We start from the raw sequence: 19,079 nt of genomic DNA on the forward strand, positions 1-19,079 counted from the left end.
TGTTCCACTGCCTGTCTTCTCATGGGACATTTGTGAGGGGTAAGAAGCATAATCGTCTTACTCCCAGAAGCCCCAGCATGACATCTCTGAGCTTAACGTTTGAAATATAATAGTTTTGTGTGATTAGTCTTTAAGGTTACCTCCCCAAGGTACAAAACCACAAAAATAACCTTATTCAAGCCAAACCTGCAGTGCAGCAGCACAAATTGTTTTATCTGTATGTTCTTTCCCTCTGTCATGGTAACTTCCCTGCCTCTGATCCTCCAAGCATCATCTTTCTCTCCATTTCACTGTCATTTGTCTGAGAATTTATTTCCAAGGAGCAGTGTTCCTAGCAAAGTTGTAGGTTATCTCAGCTGGGAGTGGGTGGGATTTACAGTGGTTCTTATGCTTTCTTCTGAAGCTGTTGGTAATAAAGAAAAGGAGTGTGTAGTAAACTTCAGTGCAGCTGCAGACTCTGGTTTTAACAATAGCCTTTACACTTTATTTTATAACATTCTTCTTGCCAGCAATGTGGCATTTACAAACTATGAATGCAAACTTAAATATTTCTAGGTGATAATGGTGGGTGAGTATGAAAAGAATAGGAAGACTTAAGGTGGCCAATTGGATAGTTTCTAAGTTGCTCTGCTCTTTTTTGTTTTGCGAGATATGTAATACAAAGTCATGGTGCCTTTTTTGCTTTTGTTGTTGGGATAAATACTACATTCTGCAGTTAGATGTAAAGGGAGGAGGAAATAAGGTGGACAAAGCACAGAGCGTGTGTTTCTTCTGCCGTCTGTTTTCCTGTGAGGTGGGGGATGGAATTGCTGACAGTTTGAAGGATCCCAGTCTAATCTGCTTTTATCCTTCCTTAGCATTTGGCATCATTGCTGCTGCACAACAAGTTTGCAACGGAGTTTGTTGCTCATGGAGGAGTGCAAAAGTTGCTGGAGATTCCTCGTCCTTCCATGGCAGCAACAGGGGTTTCCATGTGCTTGTATTACTTGTCTTACAATCAAGATGCCATGGAGAGGGTAAGAGGCATGCTTTTACTGTTGTAACAGCAGTGGTTTCTGTCGTTTCTCGGTGTTTCTGTCTGTGTTCAAACAGTGAACAAACAACTCCTAAGCTAAAAAGTAAATTTATATAGAAGACTTTGGTATGTGTAGGTAGTAGGTAGTGTATCAATAATGGTGTATTTGAGTGTTTTGTTTCAAGAGTTTGGATTTCAGTGCCTAGGGAGTTAACTGAAGACCTCTGTCTTGTCAGCGTTGTCTCAATACTTTCGTCGCCCTTTTCATCCTATTATTCCTTCATTCTCTTAAAAAAAAAACAAACAAAAAACCACCAAAACGCCCCCCCCCCAGTTCTCATTTGCCTTTCCTTTCCTGGCTGTTCCAATGGATACCCAAGATTGTTTTCTTCCATGCACAGTCCCAGTGTGGATAGCTTCAGTGTTACACATACCTCAGTCAGATTACAGGCAGCAGCACAACCTCTGTGCTGGTGCTAGAGCATAGCAGAACACCAGTGCACACCTGGTCTGAACTGTTCAGCAAATCAAACTAAATGACATTGAGGGTTCTCTGTTGCCTGAGCTTAGGAATGTCAAACCAGCTGATAACGAAGGTGAAGTTCCTCTCTTCATATTTTAACATAGAAAAAAAGTCTTAAAAAATCCTGCTCTCAGTTCAGTTCTGTTCCTTCAGCAAGATCCCTCTAGACAGGCTGATATTGGCAGTCAGTCCTTAAGCCTCAGTTTCCCAGGTACTTTAAACGTTGGTTCTATTTCTTTATTTTTTTTTGTACTGGCAGCAGCACTTACGTGCTGAGCCAGAGCTATGAACTGATCCAGTTTATTCTGAAGTTGCTACCATGCCAATTAAAAAGAGGTGAACTTTCAGCTTGAGAGTGTTAGTACTGGCATATGGGAACATCATGCTCTAACCTTCAAAGCAACTGCAAAGTTGTAGCCTAAAGCCTTGCAGTTCTGCTCTGCTTTGAGTGATAGCTTTGGATTCCTGGCCTGTCCCTGGCATTGTCTAGGGGGCTGGGGTTTTTTATTTGTGGTTTTTTTTTTTCATGCTTTCAGGTTGGGGTGTTTTTTTTTTTGGTTTTTTTTTGTTTGTTTGTTTGTTTGTTTTGGTTTTTTTTTTGGCTGAAAATTGAAGCAGTTAAACTAGTAACTGTACATTTCTGCTTATACCTTCCTGGTTTTTGATGATGTCTGAGTGTGTTGTGAAACACTCTTAAGCATGTACTAATTAGACTAGTAGTGGTTGTTTAAGGCTCAATCTGTATGGATTCTGCTGGCATGTGTATAAGCATATTCACAAACCTTTTGGTAATTGTGGTTGATCAGGGCTGTCTGTGTCCTGTATTAACTCTCACTTATGAGGGCAAGAAAGGTGAAATTGGGATAATATTCCGTCCACTTTTTTTGCCCACTATGTCAGAAGGATGGATCCTAGTGGCATATAACCTGCTTTGGTGTTTCTGTGAGAAACTTTGGTGTTTCATCATGAGAAAACACTGTCTGCTCCCTTTTCTCCTTTTTTCCTGCTTATTCCACTTACTAACTGCACTGTTGTTCAAAAGGAAAACCAAAAGCTGTGGCAGGGTGCTGTGTGAGGATTCCTCTCCTCAGGCCATGTCATGAAACCATGCAGCTGTTTTGTAGTGACATTGGCTCATCTGGCAGATGTTATCCTTAATACAGATATGAGGTAGAGTAGGTTTCTGTGGTACATTCCTCTCTTGTCTTTGGATTTCAGAGGAAACCAGTTTCAAGGAGCAGGCCTTTGTCTGGTAGTTTATGCCAAGCCTCAGGTCTTGAAGTGAAAGCAAGGCTGGACCTGGTAGCAATGTATTCTCTGAGTATGTCCAGCACCAGCAGAGAAGAGACAAAAAAATCTGCTCACTTGACATTTGGCAGCTGGTGCCAGTGCTTCAGCTCTCTGTGCTGTTTCTCTTGGCGCTGACCCTGGCAGAGGGCTCCAAGTTCCTCATTGTTAGAAGCTAACAAACATATGCAAAAGTGCAGTTCCAACACATGGTCTGCATGTCTCAGAGGCATCATCTGAGACAAGAAGAAGACTTGCTCAGCTAACTATTGCCACAGAAAGTCAAGCTTTAGATTTGTGTTTGATCTTTGCAATTCACCTAGACTTTCAAGTAACCACAGTTTGCTAGAACTGTGTATGATACTGTTACACTGAGAAGAATTTTTGTTTCTTCAGTGGAAACTTCTCTTCCTTCTCTGCTTCTTGCAAAGCATTCTTTGGATAGCTTGAAGTGGCATGGAAAAGGACTCTCTGGAGTTATACTGCACCAAGACTACAATGGTCAGGGAATGGACAAATTGCTACTCCTACATTGCCACATCATAGCCTTCATTAGTCTCACAGGGTCTCTCTTTTACTGATCTGGAAATGGGACTTTTTGTTTCATGTTTCAGATGTCGCAGGTCAAGCTGGAGGTAATGATACTTGTCTTCTGTCTGTTTGTCCCTCAAAGAACCCTCATTCTCCTTGACCAATTTTTCTTCAGCAATCTGAAGTCCTTCTCAAGAATGTTACTTTGTTTTCTAGGTGTGCATGCATCCCCATAATGTGCTTTCAGATGTAGTAAACTACACCTTATGGCTAATGGAGTGCTCCCATGCCTCGGGCTGCTGCCATGCTACCATGTTCTTCTCCATTTGCTTCTCCTTCCGTGCTGTCCTGGAGCTCTTTGACAGGCATGATGGCCTTCGGCGTCTGGTAAACCTGGTAAGGCTTGTATTTCTGTGTGGTGAACAGGGTTTTATGTCAGGTTTTGCACCCTTTAGAGGGCAGCTGTGGAGAGTTCTGTTCTTTTACTTGGTTTTGCTTGTTTTTTTCCCTCCTCACTTCCCAAGGTATGGAAAGCTGGGGTGAATTTTCTAAGCAACATACACATGGACCACTTCTTTATTATTTTTCTTATTATTATATGATTATTGTCCAGAGACTTGCTACCCTTAGAAGAGCTTTTTGGTACAACTGGGTTAAGCAGAACTTATTCAAACAGTGGTGGCTTAATGTTAGTTCAGAAGTTTCTCACCATTCCACACACACATGCGCTATTGTCATGCACCCTTTTGGATGCAGATAAATGCAGCCATGTTCCAGGAGAGGGTACAACTGTGTTTGTGTGGTGATAACCACAGTACCTTATGAGCAGAAATTAAACAGTCTATGTACAAAAAATGTGCAGTCCTAGTAGCTTAGGTTGTATCTAATTTAGGAATGTCACTGCAGGGTGTGAGCATGCTTTGTGTTGTGTAATTTAATGCCTTATAGTACTAGGCATAACACTGCCTCCAGATCTACATTGATGTAACTTCTGGATTACTTTCTTCCTAGATTGGGGGGAATGGTTCTTTTTAGACTTACTATATGCAGATAGCCTTTTATGTTCAGACAACTTCTGTCAGCTCTCAGAGAGAGCTTGTATGTCTTGTGTGCAATGTAAGTTGTTTGGGTTTAGTGCAAGTGCAGCTGAGAATTGTAGGTGCTTTTTTTTCCCCTGAGGAATGAGCTGATGGAACTTTTTCCCCCCCCCCCCCAACTTCTTCCTGAAGATAAGCACTCTTGAGATCTTAAACCTGGAAGACCAAGGAGCCCTCTTGAGTGATGATGAGATCTTTGCCAGTCGCCAGACTGGGAAACACACCTGCATGGCCTTGCGCCGATACTTTGAGGCTCACCTTGCTATCAAACTTGAGCAGGTGAAACAGTCACTCCAGCGCACGGAGGGTGGCATTCTGGTCCATCCACAGCCCCCCTACAAGGTGAGCAGCATGTTGCAAGTTGTTAACATGGTGGTTGCTTTTTTCAGGTGAATCCAAGCTGCGGGAATATGTGGATGTCCTTGGAAGCCAGTGGAATAAGTAGGCAGTGTGCAACTTACAGAAATAGGGATTTTTTTATTTGTACTTTTTTCCTGCCTTGTGGAATGACACTGCAATAGGAAAATGCAGAAGAGTCTTTGAGCTTCATCTGAACTACATTTGATTAAGGTTCCTGCTCATCTGCTGTGGTTCCATTTCCATCTCTCAAAAACTTAAGGGCAGGTTTATTTTTGTGATAAATACTTCTGGGGTTTTCTATCTTCTAATCTCTGAAAGGACAGAATCTGTATGGTCAGAAAAGTGCATAATGTTGAAAAACTTGGAAATAAGTTTGATTTGATAATGACAACTGAAATGTCTTTTGTACACTGTTGTTTTTAGGAATGATCTGGAAGATTCTTGTCTTGGCCATGGTTTTCTTCCTACTTTCTCCCTGCAAAGTGATTTCCCCCCCCCCAACCTTGTTTCTTAAAACTGAATGTTATGTCTGCTTGTTTTGAAGGGAGCACATTCACCTGTGGTTTCTGGTTTAATTTATGATGGCTTTTTAGAAGAGCTGAAATAAGAAAACACAAGGGATTTTTTGCTTCTGCAAAAATGAGTTATTTTTGGTAACTAAAGAAATGTATATAAGCTGTTGCCTTTTTACGTAATTTAAACAAAAATTATTGAAAGGAATGCTTGTTAGGAATTTCCTTTTTTTTCTTTAGTATATTTTGTAGTCAGAACTTAGAAACTAATTGATATTTTTTGCAGCCTTTTTAATGCTTTAGCAGAAATTTATTTTGAATGATAGTCTAGTAACTACTACATTAATAGCTTAAAAGCTACTAAGTAGAACTTTAAATCTAACTTCTTAAATTGGCCTAAGCCTTGTAGGACTACAAAGAAACTTAAAGGATATTATTTTTAAGCTTATTATTGTATATTATAGTGACTGTTGCTGTACTCTTTTCTAATTGGGGAATAAACCAGACAGTAAACACTTAATCTGCAAGAGGCAGTGCTGATCTGCTCTTTGTGAATGCCATTTTCAGTTAAATCCCAGCAGTGGGAGACCTGGTAACAGAATATTGGGGTGCAGGTTTGTAACCCTTGTGATCTCTTCTAATGCTTCCAACTTATTCCCCCACAGGCCTGTTCATATACTCATGAGCAGATTGTAGAGATGATGGAGTTCCTGATTGAGTATGGTCCAGCACAGCTCTACTGGGAGCCAGCAGAGGTTTTCCTCAAATTGTCTTGTGTCCAGCTCATGCTTCAGCTCATTTCAATAGCGTGCAACTGGAAGACGTACTATGCAAGGTGAGCTGTTTGCTGTGGTACTGCATTTTAGTGCAGTAGGTTGGAATTCTTGGGCAGGACATTGCATTTTGTGGGGTTTCTACCTTTCTGATAGCATTTGAAACAGGCATATACTGGTTAGTGCTGTTAGGGCCTGTGTGTAGCTACACAGTGCCTGTGAAAGTTAACACTGTGGAAAGCAGGACTCAGATTTTGAGGTAGAGAGGGATTTCTGAGATTTCTGAGGAGCCAGAATGCCTCAGGCCTTTGATTTCTGTCAAATCAGCATCATAGTAGAGCTTAATCACAGTTCTGTGCCACTTACTGTCTCATAATTTATCTTTTTGTTAGAGACTAGAAAACCTTCGAAGTAGAGGATGAAATCAAGACCTCTTAATCCTGGAAAGGGGTGGAATGTCTGTTTGGATGTAGTAAATTTAGCTGACTTGAGAGGACACTGTGTATCACTTTGATCTGTTGGTATTTGAAGTTTACTGAGCAGACATAACTGTACAGAAGAGTTGTGTGAATATGCAACAAATCAGTATTCAAGATAGGAAAAAGACTGAAGATTGTTACTGTGCGTTGCTCAGGTTCATGTCCCTAGAAGATACACAATTGGCTGTTGAACTCAACATGGTGGTTGGGGGACTCGCCTTAGGATGCCCCACTTTTAAGTTTCTCCCTTGTCTTGGCTGCAGACAAGCTGTGGGAGCACTACAATATTCTGTTATCTTTCTTCCCCCCCCCCCCCCAAAAAAAATCTGCAGCATCCTTAGAAAACAAAGGGAACTGCCACCAGGCTGTGATAGAATACCATTAGGATCCTGTCCCCAGTTCAAAAGGAGGATGGGTGCAAATTTCCAGTCTCTATTTATCCTAATGACCATCTGCTCGCTAGAGTGAACTGAGATATCTCTAGAGATTATGTTCTGGTGAGTCACTGTTTGCTGTAACTAATTGTCAGCAGCAGTATTCTTGTCACCAGGACTCCCTCCTCCTTATTTCTGCTGCCTGCAGGAGTTCCTTGCCTAATTCAACTTGAAAGCCTTGAAATCTGTTTTGTTTCTGCAATCCCCTGTCTCCCTTTCCATCTCTCAGGTTGCACTTTCTTGGGTAGTTTCTGTTCTCCTGTTTCTTATTCTCTGCAGCTGTTTCCTAATTCCTGCTTGGGTTAACTCTTACCTTCCTATACAGGTTTACAAACCTTCCCCCCTTTTCTTGCATTGTTCTGCTCTCCTGCCTCTTGCTTTAACAGCTCTTTTCATCTTCCACACGCCTGTGTCTTTTTTAAACTGGTGCCTGCACTGATGCCTTTTTCCTATCACAGTTGCCTGTTCTATTGCTAAACAGTTTCTCTTCACTTCAGAAAAACTTGCTTCCTAGTTGACTGTGGCTGTATTTTAGATAAGTGTTTCCCAGCTAAGACGTAGAGTTAGGTTAGATTTAGAAGCTTAATTTAGAATACTTCTGTGGATAGGTCTTAACATTCTTTCTTATATAAATAGAAATTTACAGCGCTTTTAGGAGCCTGTGGTCAGTGTGGGATAAATGTTGATAGACTGCAGGCAATGGTGTGCATGTGAGCACTGCCTGCTGTGGAGACCAGCCCTTTAAAAGTGAAACATGCTAAACTGAAAAGGCACCATTAAATACATCAGATGGGACTGATTTACTCCTATTTGTTGGAGTAGAATAGCTTGAATACTGTGTTATGTAACGAAACAACTCTCTATGTATACCTCTAAGAAGTCTTTTTGTTGTTGTCTTCCAGGAATGACACAGTACGATATGCTTTGGATGTACTAGCCATCCTGACTGTAGTTCCTAAAATCCAGTTGCAGCTGGCAGAACCTGTGGATGTGCTAGATGAAGCTGGATCTACTGTTTCCACTGTGGGTAAGCTGAATATGGTCCTGATGACTTGCATATCAATTGTCGTCTTCTACATATTTTTTAGCTGGCTGTTTCTTACCTACAGTGAGACAAGGGTTAAAATAATTCACATATTTAGAGTTATTATCAAGAATGCAAATAAATGGGAGAGTAGACTGTGGTTAGAATTGTGTCATGATTAGCACTGTGGTTGGATTACAAATTTGAAGGCATGGTCTTTGAGTTGCACTTGTTCTCAAGAGCTCATTAAATACAGGTGGAGGCAAATCTGCTTTTGTAATGGGAGTATTAGGTTCCTGAACTTCCCAGAAATTTAGTTCTCCTGGGGATATGGCATCTGAGAATATGGGAGAGGAACACTTATGGTTGTTTAAGTTATGCTCTAACGGCTATCTGCAGGTTTAGTATACGAATGAATGAGATGTGCTTGGATCAAATCTAGGGCTTATGCATTAACTGGGGCTTGGCTCTGTTTTTTAAGAATAGAAAAAGGCAGAGTATAGATATAGGCAAAAGACAATTTATTTTGCACAAATCCTTTTTCTAGATGAAGCACCAGTTCTTTCTTGAGTGAATGTTTTGATCTTCTGAAGTGACATGAAACAAAAAGGAACTTTGTCAGGCCTGACTCCTTTTCGAAGCTGTGATATAGGTGTTGGGGTTTTTTTTTTTTTTCCCCTGTATCACAGGATCCCCTTCTTTCCTCTTGGTTTCTACTTTGTTAGTATTTATACAAGAGAGCTGCTTTCTGCAGTAAGAATCAGAGGCATGCCTGTGCATCTTTCTCTGTGCTGGGTATCCCAGGCTTTGTGTTCTTGTGCCATGCCTAATCATCTTTTCTGAAAGATTGTTTGACCACTAACTGATGATGAAGTGGAGGAGCATCAATGTAGGAAAATGTTTTGCCAGGGAGGTTGAATATATCTTACACTTGTTAGCAGAATGTCAGGAATTCCTAGAATGAAAACAGAATTACCTGTTTTCCACAAATTTTTGAAGACTCCCTTACTTTTCTGATGAACTGTGGAAGATACATTTTAGAGTACTAAAGAAAACTATTTATTTCCCTCACTAGGTATTAGTATCATCCTTGGAGTTGCTGAGGGTGAATTTTTCATCCATGATGCTGAGATTCAGAAGTCAGCCCTTCAGATCATCATCAACTGTGTGTGCGGCCCCGATAATCGGATCTCCAGTATTGGCAAATTCATCTCTGGAACTCCTCGGCGAAAGCTTCCTCAGGCCCCCAAGAGCAGTGAGCACACATTAGCCAAGATGTGGAATGTGGTACAGTCCAACAATGGCATCAAAGTGCTGCTGTCATTGCTGTCTATAAAGATGCCGATCACAGATGCAGATCAGATCCGAGCGTTAGCCTGTAAAGCTTTGGTGGGGCTCTCGCGTAGCAGCACTGTCCGGCAGATCATCAGCAAACTGCCCCTCTTCAGCAGCTGCCAAATTCAGCAGCTGATGAAAGAGCCGGTGCTCCAGGACAAGCGCAGTGAGCACGTCAAGTTCTGCAAATACGCTGCGGAGCTGATAGAGCGTGTCTCGGGGAAGCCATTGCTGATCGGCACAGATGTGTCTCTGGCTCGGTTGCAGAAAGCAGATGTGGTGGCCCAGTCAAGGATCACGTTTCCGGAGAAGGAGCTGCTGCTCCTGATTCGGAACCATCTCATCTCCAAGGGCCTAGGAGAAACTGCATCTATCCTTACTAAAGAGGCTGATCTACCTATGACTGCAGCATCTCATTCATCTGCCTTCACCCCTGTTGCGGCTGCTGCCTCTCCTGTAACCCTGCCTCGCACTCCTCGTATAGCTAATGGCATCTCAACCCGTTTGAGTAGCCACGCGTCTGTAGGTTCCACTGCCACCTCTGTCCATGCTCAGGCAAGGCCGTCTGCATCCCAAGGTCCACTTGCTCTTCCAGGCCCTTCTTATGCCAGCAACTCTCCTCTGATTGGCAGGATTAGTTTTGTCAGGGAGAGGCCATCTCCCTGCAATGGCAGAAAAATCAGAGTGTTGCGACAAAAATCGGACCATGGCGCCTACAGCCAGAGCCCAGCTATCAAAAAGCAGTTGGACAGACACCTTCCTTCCCCACCCACACTGGACAGTATAATCACAGAGTACCTTAGGGAGCAGCACGCCCGCTGCAAAAACCCTGTTGCCACCTGTCCCCCTTTCTCTCTCTTTACTCCCCACCAGTGTCCTGAGCCAAAACAGAGGCGCCAAGCGCCAACTAACTTTACCTCACGGCTGACCCGCAGGGCAGCCTTTCCGAAGTACGGAGGGGTGGATGGTGGCTGCTTTGATAGACACCTTATATTTAGCAGGTAAGGAAGAAAAATGTTTCTTGATCCCTCTCAGGATGTATCCTGTGACAAAAAGCCTTACCTGGATTCAGGCTGTGCAGTCCCACAGAGGAGTATCCTTGGAGAGAAAAGTGTTTCAATTCAACAGTGACAAGTGGGAGAGCCTTGAAAAGCTTTTGTAGAAGTTGTTCTGTTTCTCTCGTACTGACCTTTAGTGCGTAAAGCACACCTTATTTTCAGTATCATGTTAATTCAGTAGCAACATTGACTAATGAAGCTTAAAGCTCTTTGTTTTCATTTGGAAGGTAAGTATGTAACACCAGTTTTACATGAGTGTAGCATAGCTTTGAGGTTGGTTGGCTGACAGATGCAGGACAGCAGAGTCCATGTGTTGCTCATGCAGCTGGTTTCACAGCTTCACAGTTGCTAACCTTTTTCTGTGGCCTTTCTTTGCTGAGGGTATATTAGAAGATGACATAAAGTTTATAAAAATAAAGATGACACATAGATGAAAGCATCTTCACAGTGAAATCAGTATGACTGTGGGAAATTATGATGACAGGAGGTTATCTGTCTGATGTGCCTTTTTGTGTTGAGTGTTTCAGAACTGTTAGAAAATACTTTGTTGGCTGTCTGTACTTATCCAGGTGACAGCATTACAGGTTTTCCATCAATCCAAATTTGAAGATGGACTCCAAATGCTTCAACTTAATGATGTGCTTTAACGGAAGTACTTAATAGTGCAAAACAAACCCTGAAATGATGCAAGCCTGGTTGTAACATATTCACTTGAGTACTAGTCTTACAACTGACACTTAGCTTGTCCTAGAGGAGAACTGTAACTTGTACCTACGTGACATTTAGGGACTGAATTTAATATCATCACACAGCATTTTAGTTCTGCTTTTCTTCTCTCTTTTGGCTGACCCCCTTGTATTTCTACCTTCTCCAGGTTCCGGCCGATTTCTGTGTTCAGGGAAGCAAATGAGGATGAGAGTGGCTTTACCTGTTGCGCGTTTTCTGCAAGGGAACGATTCTTAATGCTGGGTACTTGCACAGGGCAGTTGAAACTCTATAACGTGTTCGGTGGACAGGAAGAGGCCAGTTACAACTGCCATAACTCTGCCATCACGCACCTTGAGCCATCCAGGGTGAGTAATCAGAGACCTGTTCTGAGTTTTGGAAGTTCTCACAGCCTAAACCCTGGTATGTTGTGAGCCCATCTGGATGTGTAAATCTAAAATGCACTGCTGGGTGGGCTGCAATGCATGTTGTTAAAGTGCTTGTAATAGTTACATACTCACATACTCCCTGTCTGCAAGTTCTACAATTAATATTTGTTTTTCTTCCCATGATAATAAAGAAGATGCACAGTGGCTGTGTGCCTTCATAAGTAATAAATATATATGCCTGGAAGTGGAAAAATCCTTAAACTGACTATGTACTTACGATAAATGTGAAATAAGGTACCAGAGTTTATATAACCTTCCTTTGTTGGGGAAATAAATCTTTTGGGGGATGATTCTAGGAAGAAATAAAAGGAATTACAAGTAGAATGAACTCCACTCATAGGGCAGCAAAATATAGGCATGGATTATCTTGATTTTATCTGTTAAAATTGTAGATGGTTCCCATTGTTATCTGTAACATTTTCCTTTGTCTGCCAAGGGCTCTTTCTATTATACATAGTATTAGATATCTAGACTTTGTCCTTGTAGGAATAGTTTAATAAGCACAAAATCTGCTACAATTCCAAAGTTCATCTTAAAGTGTACAGGCAAAATGATAACCTCTGTTTTCCTTGGTATTCTTTTCCCTTCCTCCCCCTCCACTCCCATCTGGAAATACAGGATGGATCTTTATTGCTGACATCTGCTACGTGGAGCCAACCTCTGTCTGCGTTGTGGGGAATGAAGTCTGTCTTTGATATGAAGTAGGTATACTCTGAGCCAGCTGTGGGGTATGTTGCCAGTTAAAAGAACTGTTCAATATAGGCAGAAACTCTTAAGAACAAATTCTGGAAGAACAGTGCAGCACAGCTTTCACAAAGTCTCTTATGAAAAAATAAAGTGTGCTCCCTTTCCTCTGTTTAGTATCTTCCCTATTTTATTTGGTACAGGCAGCTTTGCTAAATTCTCACTACCTAAAGTCCTGTTTAACTCACGATAGATCAGTGAAATCACTGTTGTCTCTCAAGGCAAAGACATATATATTTGTATTTTTATTCTCATGTTTGTAAATTATCTTGACAATATTTCTGTAGCCAGTTACAGAATTTTCCTAGCATGGTGAAATTTTCAGACCTGGATACAAGCTATTTTAGCCCTGAATAAAGCTATTTGAATGTGATTTCAGTATTAACATTTGTTCCTTCCCATTAAAAAAAAAAAAGGGAGGAAGGCTCTCCACTTTTAAAAGGTTTGACTTAGTTGTAAGCAACGGTTTTGGTGTGACCTGTTTTAGGTCAGCTAGAGGGCATTCTTCAGATGAAAAGTTTAATGTGCCTCAGGCTTGCATGTGAGTTTGAACATTCATGGTGCTGTTCATTGCTCAGTCCTCTAAATAGTGTTATGCTCATGGCATATCCTGTTGATGACAAGTCTGAATTTGCTGTTTGTGTTTTCACTGGTCTGCTGTAAAGGCTGTGTTTGTAATAGATGTTTTCCCGCAAAAGCCTTTTCTCTACCTTTTTAGTTTTCTACATCGTTGAAACCTCTGCTGGAGGTGTTGGGGTAGTGCTTGGTTCACACAGGCAGTTTGAATCTTCAGTTCCTTTACTTCTTTACTGACTCTATCTACAGGCATTCCTTCCCTGATGACCACTATGTGGAATTCAGCAAGCACTCTCAGGATAGGGTCATTGGCACAAAAGGAGACATTGCCCATGTAAGTACCAGCAAAGGTCATGGTTGTGAAGCTGGGACAAGAATATAATTCTTCAGAGAATATTTGTACAGATCTGGGTACTATGATGGTCTGTGGAACCGATGAACTAAGAGGCTTTAGATGAAAGCTTAGGAAGAGTCAAGGAACTTCTCCCTGTGTCTAAGGGTATAAACTTAACCATTCCAAACCAGCTGTAGCACAATGTATACAATGTCTTGCCTCTGTGGTTAGTAATCTGGGCAGTTGTGGCATCTGCTTTGTTTTGTTTTGAGACAGATCATGCAGGGCTTCCCCCCACACCCCATGCTTGAAGTTGCCTCCTTTGCCTTATTTGTCAGTAATAATGATAATAAAAGTTCCACTGTAAAGAGTAGCTCAGCCAACAGCTGTGGGAAGTGGCCTATTAAAAGTGTCCTCCTTTTGCCCCCCAAATTTGCCACTTGTGGGTATTTTAATTTTTTAATTACTATTTAATAATTAATATTCAGGTATTTTAATTTTAATTATTTCCAGAGAATATAGTGTTTTATGTGAATACCTGCAAATGTGACAGACACAGGCTTCAGAATGCCTCTGCTTATTCTCTGTGTTAATTTACATTCATTATAGGCACTGTCTCTTTTGAGAGTATTTGCATAAGAAATTGTCATGAAACCTAACTTATTCAAATTATGTATGATTTTAAATGTTGCTCTGATTTGTTTTAAGCAAATTTTCCATTCCTGCCCAGTTTTTAACTTGGATTTATCTGGAAGTCAGATCAGTTTGTGTACTGTGTTGGTTTGGTAAACAGATTTGTTTTCCAATTCTAGAGATTTTTTTCCTCTCAAGTTTGAATGAGGGCTAGGCTCTGAGGGATGGTACAGGTCAAATTTACCTGAGAAGATGGTCATAAAGCCTTTGTACTAGTTAAAGCCCTTTTTATCTTTTTATCTTCCAACAGTTTGTTGGGGCAAAGCTCAGAAAGTTGCCAGGAAGTTTAACTCTTTTTCAGTAGTTTCTGGCTTTTTTCCTCTCACTGCATGCTTTAGAGTTTTGTGTTTGTAAATACCATCTGCTCTGAAGGCAGTTCCATTTCCAAACAGTTTCTGGCTAAGTGGTACCTTGTGACTGCAGCTTCACAGCCCACTTTTCATAATGGGGTTAGTTTCGCTGGAGCTAATCCTGATCGTATTGAAATATATCAGCGAACCTGCAGTAAGCTAAGTACTGGCCAAAACATGTTGTGAGACTAGGTTCCAGCTGTGAAAAACAAGTAAAGGTCTGGTGGGAAGGCTTATCTTTGGAACGCTCTCACTTGAGATGGAAAAGCAAAATGGGAAATGGGGTGATTCTGGAAACAACCTAGAAGGGGGAACATGGGCTGATCTTAGGCACAGGTACATTACAAATTGTGACTAATCTTTCTTTTTCTTTTTAATCTAAAAGATCTATGATATTCAGACTGGCAACAAGCTATTGACTCTGTTTAACCCAGATCTTGCCAACAACTACAAGAAGAACTGTGCCACTTTTAACCCCACTGATGATCTTGTCCTAAATGATGGTGTCCTCTGGGATGTCAGATCAGCACAAGCCATCCACAAGTTTGACAAATTCAACATGACCATCAGTGGTGTTTTCCATCCCAATGGGCTAGAGGTCATAGTCAACACAGAAATTGTATCCTTTTGGCTACTCTGGTAATTGATGTGCTGGGACATAAAGAATTTATGTTGATAAACAAGTAGCTGTTTGCAGAAGTTGTATTAATGGTCTGCTCTGTTTCAGGTTATGAACAGTAACAACAGTTTTTGTCTATGAATCAAGTACGTAAGGACTGTCAGAGAGCTAGCTAACTTAAATCTAGATTCTGCCTCTGATACAGCCTAGAGGAAATACTTGACACAGAATGAGAGCAAGAATGATTTTCTTTACTAATGTATTCTGTGGTACCTCCGCTCTCTTCCCATCCCATACCAAGATCAACCTTGAAGCTACTGCAGTAACCTCTCGTAATAGGGAATGGCGTTTTGAGTATAAGAGCTTTTTCAGTTTGAGCACATGGAAGGGATTGTGGTGCTAGATTTTAGCTCTGGTTCTGCCATATTTGCAAGAAGGTGGCAATGGTGATTCTTGAACACAATCAGTTGTTTGATGCTGTATTGAAAAGGAAATGGAGACTTTTGATTGTTTGTTGCTCCTTAGCCTGTATTTTTTCAGTGGGACCTCCGAACTTTTCATTTGTTACACACAGTACCTGCCCTGGACCAGTGTCGTGTGGTCTTCAACTATACTGGCACAGTTATGTATGGAGGTAGGACTTCTCAGTCTCGCATTAGTGTCCTTGGTCACCTCTGGTTTGAGATAAATAGATGCTTGTTCTGTGAAATCAGAAACTTCAGAGAGTCTCACTCCAGGCCTTACTGGCATGTGTGAACTGTTTTTTACAGGATATTTATGCTATGTGTGTTGCTGACAAAGTCAGTTTTCTCTAACATCAGCAATATCACAACTCATTTGTGAGATTAAAAAACAACCTATTGAAAAGGAAAATGTGTATAATGGCAGATCTGATGATGCTTAAGAAGAATTTTATCCTCTGTATTAAGTTTCAGTGATCTGCAGTATTAATAAAGGCAGCTCTGGAAGAGTATACATTAAATGGGTCTTGCCAAGCTATTAAATAAAAAGAAAATTCATGTCAGAGTCTGATTTGATTTTAAGTTGATTAATGATCCTGATGAATGGAAGGTGGATTTGTGGGATAATCTTTCTTTGTATCAGCTATGCTGCAGGCAGATGATGAAGATGACCTTCTGGAGGAGAGAATGAGAAGTCCCTTTGGCTCTTCTTTCAGGACATTTAATGCAACTGATTATAAACCTATAGGTAAGAGTAAGAGAGGAGCGAATAGCTTGGTCTGGAGGTTTAAAGATTTATTGAAAGTTCTGCTTAGTAACATTCACTTCCTACTCTTCTTTGCATGAGCGACAAAAATCCTGCTATGACCTGCTCTGACTGAAGTGTGGGAGTTGGGTTTAACACTGAAATAGGTTCAAGGATCATATCCTGTTCAGAGTGTGACTGTCTTACTTGCTCCCATTCAGCAGTTTTGGCTTTATTTTCCCTTCATCTTTCCAAGTAGGGCATAATGTGAGATAATAGGTCATTTGGTCAAGATGTCTTTGGTGCCTTTTCAGGAAGACCCTTCCTGCCCTCCCCTTTTCCCAGCAGCATTTCCCCATGCTGGTAGTTCAGAACGCTGTCAGTTTGGCCTCCAGCTTGCAAAGCTTCTGCAGCTAGGCTAGCTGCTGCTACAGACATAAACAAATGTGGGGTTTGCTATGAAAGAAGACATGGCTCACAACTCAGTCCCTTGGTTGCCACCTATCCTGGAAGATTATCTCTTGTTTACTGTGCTTAGAGAAGCCAATAAATGTATTATCAAGGGATGAGGCACTTTGCAGAGTGGGTTGAGAACTTAACCTGGCTATTTTTTATGACAGTCTCCAACATTTCTATTCTTTATTATAGGTTGACTCTGTTACAAATGTTCATTTCACTTCAGTTGTTTTTTCTTGTTCTGCCATTTTATTGTCTGCTTTTAGACATATATTGTAAGATCTTTTGTTTCAGCAAGCATTAAGTAATATGCAGTTAACCACTGAGTTTGTTTTGTGATGTTTTCCAGCTACCATCGATGTAAAGCGGAATATCTTTGACTTGTGCACAGACAGCAAGGACTGCTATCTGGCTGTCATTGAGGTAAAGGAGCTAAGAATAAACTCTGGGCTCCGTAGCTGTAGTTTTAGTGCAGTACTTCTAGTTTCTTCTTAAAACTTTCAAAAGTAATGAGTCTGGAGTTCCTAGTGTTAAATTCATGTCCCAAGCAGTGGTCGTGTTTTGATGATGGTAAAAATGCTGTTAATTTTCTCTTGTCCACCCACAGCACTCTTGGTTTTCTGCCTGTGATTCCTTAAACTTCCAAACATATTTGCCTCTCTTCTTCAAACACTTCTTGCTTTAAAATGTGCAGAGGTTTTCCTTCTCATAAACATAGAGAAATGCGTTTTTTTGTTCCTGTTATAGCAGTAATTTCCTATTAAAATATGACTGAATCAAATAACTAGGAAGAGCAATCTTCCTGAGTCTTCCCATGGAGCTTTTCTGTGAATCACTCTTACTGTTCGTTTTTCACTTGTCTTCCTAGCAAAATCCCAGAAGCTAAGGATTTGAAGCAAAAATTACTGAGTGAAACTTCTGGTTTGTTAGGGGGGAAGTAAAATTAAACTAATGGGTCCAGTTCTTTGTCCAGTAGTGTGTTGCCAGTGCCAGTACCCAGTTTCTTGACCCTGAGTATGGACATGTAGTGACTAATTTAAAATCCTGTCTACTTAATACTCTGAACCACTGGTCCTTAAAGACAAAAAAAAGGGGAGTCAAGAATTTGTAGGAGGGCAAGCTTCATGTTGTAACTCCTGAAGTTGGAGTTTTCAGGGTAGTGAGGCCAAGATAATGAAAATTTTCCTTTATAGGAGCCATTGGAAATGTTACTTCAGGGTATGTGACAGCAGTGGTTGCTGGGACCAGACTGCTGTCTTCTTGAACTCTTACCATATGACAGCTTTTAGTATTGTCTGAAGGCATATGGTTCAATGACATGACAGGGAGGCAAATTTGAAGGGAAGTAGTGTGCAGTTAGGTGAGAATGGACCCAAGGCATGTTAAGGATCCAGTAAATGTTTTGAGTCTACTAGTAAGTGTGTGACTTGTGGATGATGGAAGCAGGAAGTAGGTATCTACATCACTCCTAGGCTGGTCCTTGAAACCAAAAGGACTTGGTTTTAGTGCTAATTGTACTGCTGCTACTAAATGGGAGGGAAGGATTTTGGGCATGTTTCTGTGGCTGAGATCAGATATAGCATTGAATATGAGCGCTGAGCTTAATTCTTGGGGCTAATTCCTGTGTGGGTATCTCCTCTTCAGAATCAAGGGAGCATGGATGCCATGAATATGGATACAGTTTGCAGACTGTATGAAGTGGGCAGGCAGCGTTTGGCAGAAGATGAAGAGGATGAAGAAGATGATCAGGTGAGAAGTATAGCGTTAACCTACTTGTTCAGGAGTAGCTGTTAGCCATCTACGTGTGAGAGGCCATAGGTGTTCTTTATTACCCATAAAGTACAGATGCCTTATTTGATCTCATCTAATGTGAAGTAGGTGATTTTACTGTCAGTTTAAACTAAGACTATCTTTGCAGAACGTTTTTGAGCTTTGTGCACTGTAAACAGAGGTAATAGTTTGTAGTTTATTTATTAGTGTCCCTAAGTATTTCAGTCTTGATCACAGAATAATAGAATGCTTTGGTTTGGAAGGTACCTTAAAGCTCATCTAGTTCCAACCCCCTGCCACAGGCAGGGGCACCTTCCACTAGACCAGGTTGCTCCAAGCCCCTGTGTCCAACCTGGCCTTGAACACTGCCAGGGATGGAGCATTCACAGCTTCCTTGGGCAGCCTGTTCCAGTGCCTTACCACCCTCACAGTAAAAAAATTCTTCCTTATAGCTAACCTAAATCTCTCCTGTTCAAGTTTGAACCCATTGCCCCTTGTCCTGTTGCTACAGTCCCTGATGAAGAGTCCCTCTTTGGCATTCTTGTAGGCTCCCTTCAGACAGTGGAAGCTGCTTTGCAGTCTCTACGCAGCTTCTCTTCTCCAGGCTGAACAGCCCCAGTTTTCTCAGCCTGTCTTTGTATGGGAGGTGCTCAGCCCCTGATCATCTTCGTGGCCCTCCTCTGGACTTTCTTCAGCAGTTCCATGTCCTTCTTGTGTTGGGGGCACCAGAACTGCACACACTGCTCCAA

The 19,079-nt window shown here is 41.4% G+C and overlaps 1 protein-coding gene across 1 annotated transcript in view; it reads left to right on the top strand.

Moving 5' to 3' along the window:
* The window catches only part of VPRBP (Vpr (HIV-1) binding protein), a 47,212-nt gene that overhangs the window by 11,458 nt on the left and 16,675 nt on the right, over positions 1-19,079 (top strand). The window contains exons 8-21 of the mRNA XM_010009331.1: positions 858-1,016; positions 3,573-3,752; positions 4,586-4,795; positions 5,991-6,160; positions 7,914-8,038; positions 9,111-10,371; positions 11,303-11,501; positions 12,201-12,283; positions 13,152-13,236; positions 14,665-14,898; positions 15,439-15,532; positions 16,003-16,107; positions 16,910-16,983; positions 18,205-18,309. Coding sequence (XP_010007633.1) covers positions 858-1,016; positions 3,573-3,752; positions 4,586-4,795; positions 5,991-6,160; positions 7,914-8,038; positions 9,111-10,371; positions 11,303-11,501; positions 12,201-12,283; positions 13,152-13,236; positions 14,665-14,898; positions 15,439-15,532; positions 16,003-16,107; positions 16,910-16,983; positions 18,205-18,309 — 3,084 coding nt within the window. The remainder of the gene's footprint in view (positions 1-857; positions 1,017-3,572; positions 3,753-4,585; positions 4,796-5,990; positions 6,161-7,913; positions 8,039-9,110; positions 10,372-11,302; positions 11,502-12,200; positions 12,284-13,151; positions 13,237-14,664; positions 14,899-15,438; positions 15,533-16,002; positions 16,108-16,909; positions 16,984-18,204; positions 18,310-19,079) is intronic.

Source organism: Nestor notabilis, unplaced genomic scaffold (genome assembly GCF_000696875.1).
Source record: "Nestor notabilis isolate BGI_N333 unplaced genomic scaffold, ASM69687v1 scaffold1482, whole genome shotgun sequence".
NCBI classification, from domain to species: domain Eukaryota; kingdom Metazoa; phylum Chordata; class Aves; order Psittaciformes; family Psittacidae; genus Nestor; species Nestor notabilis.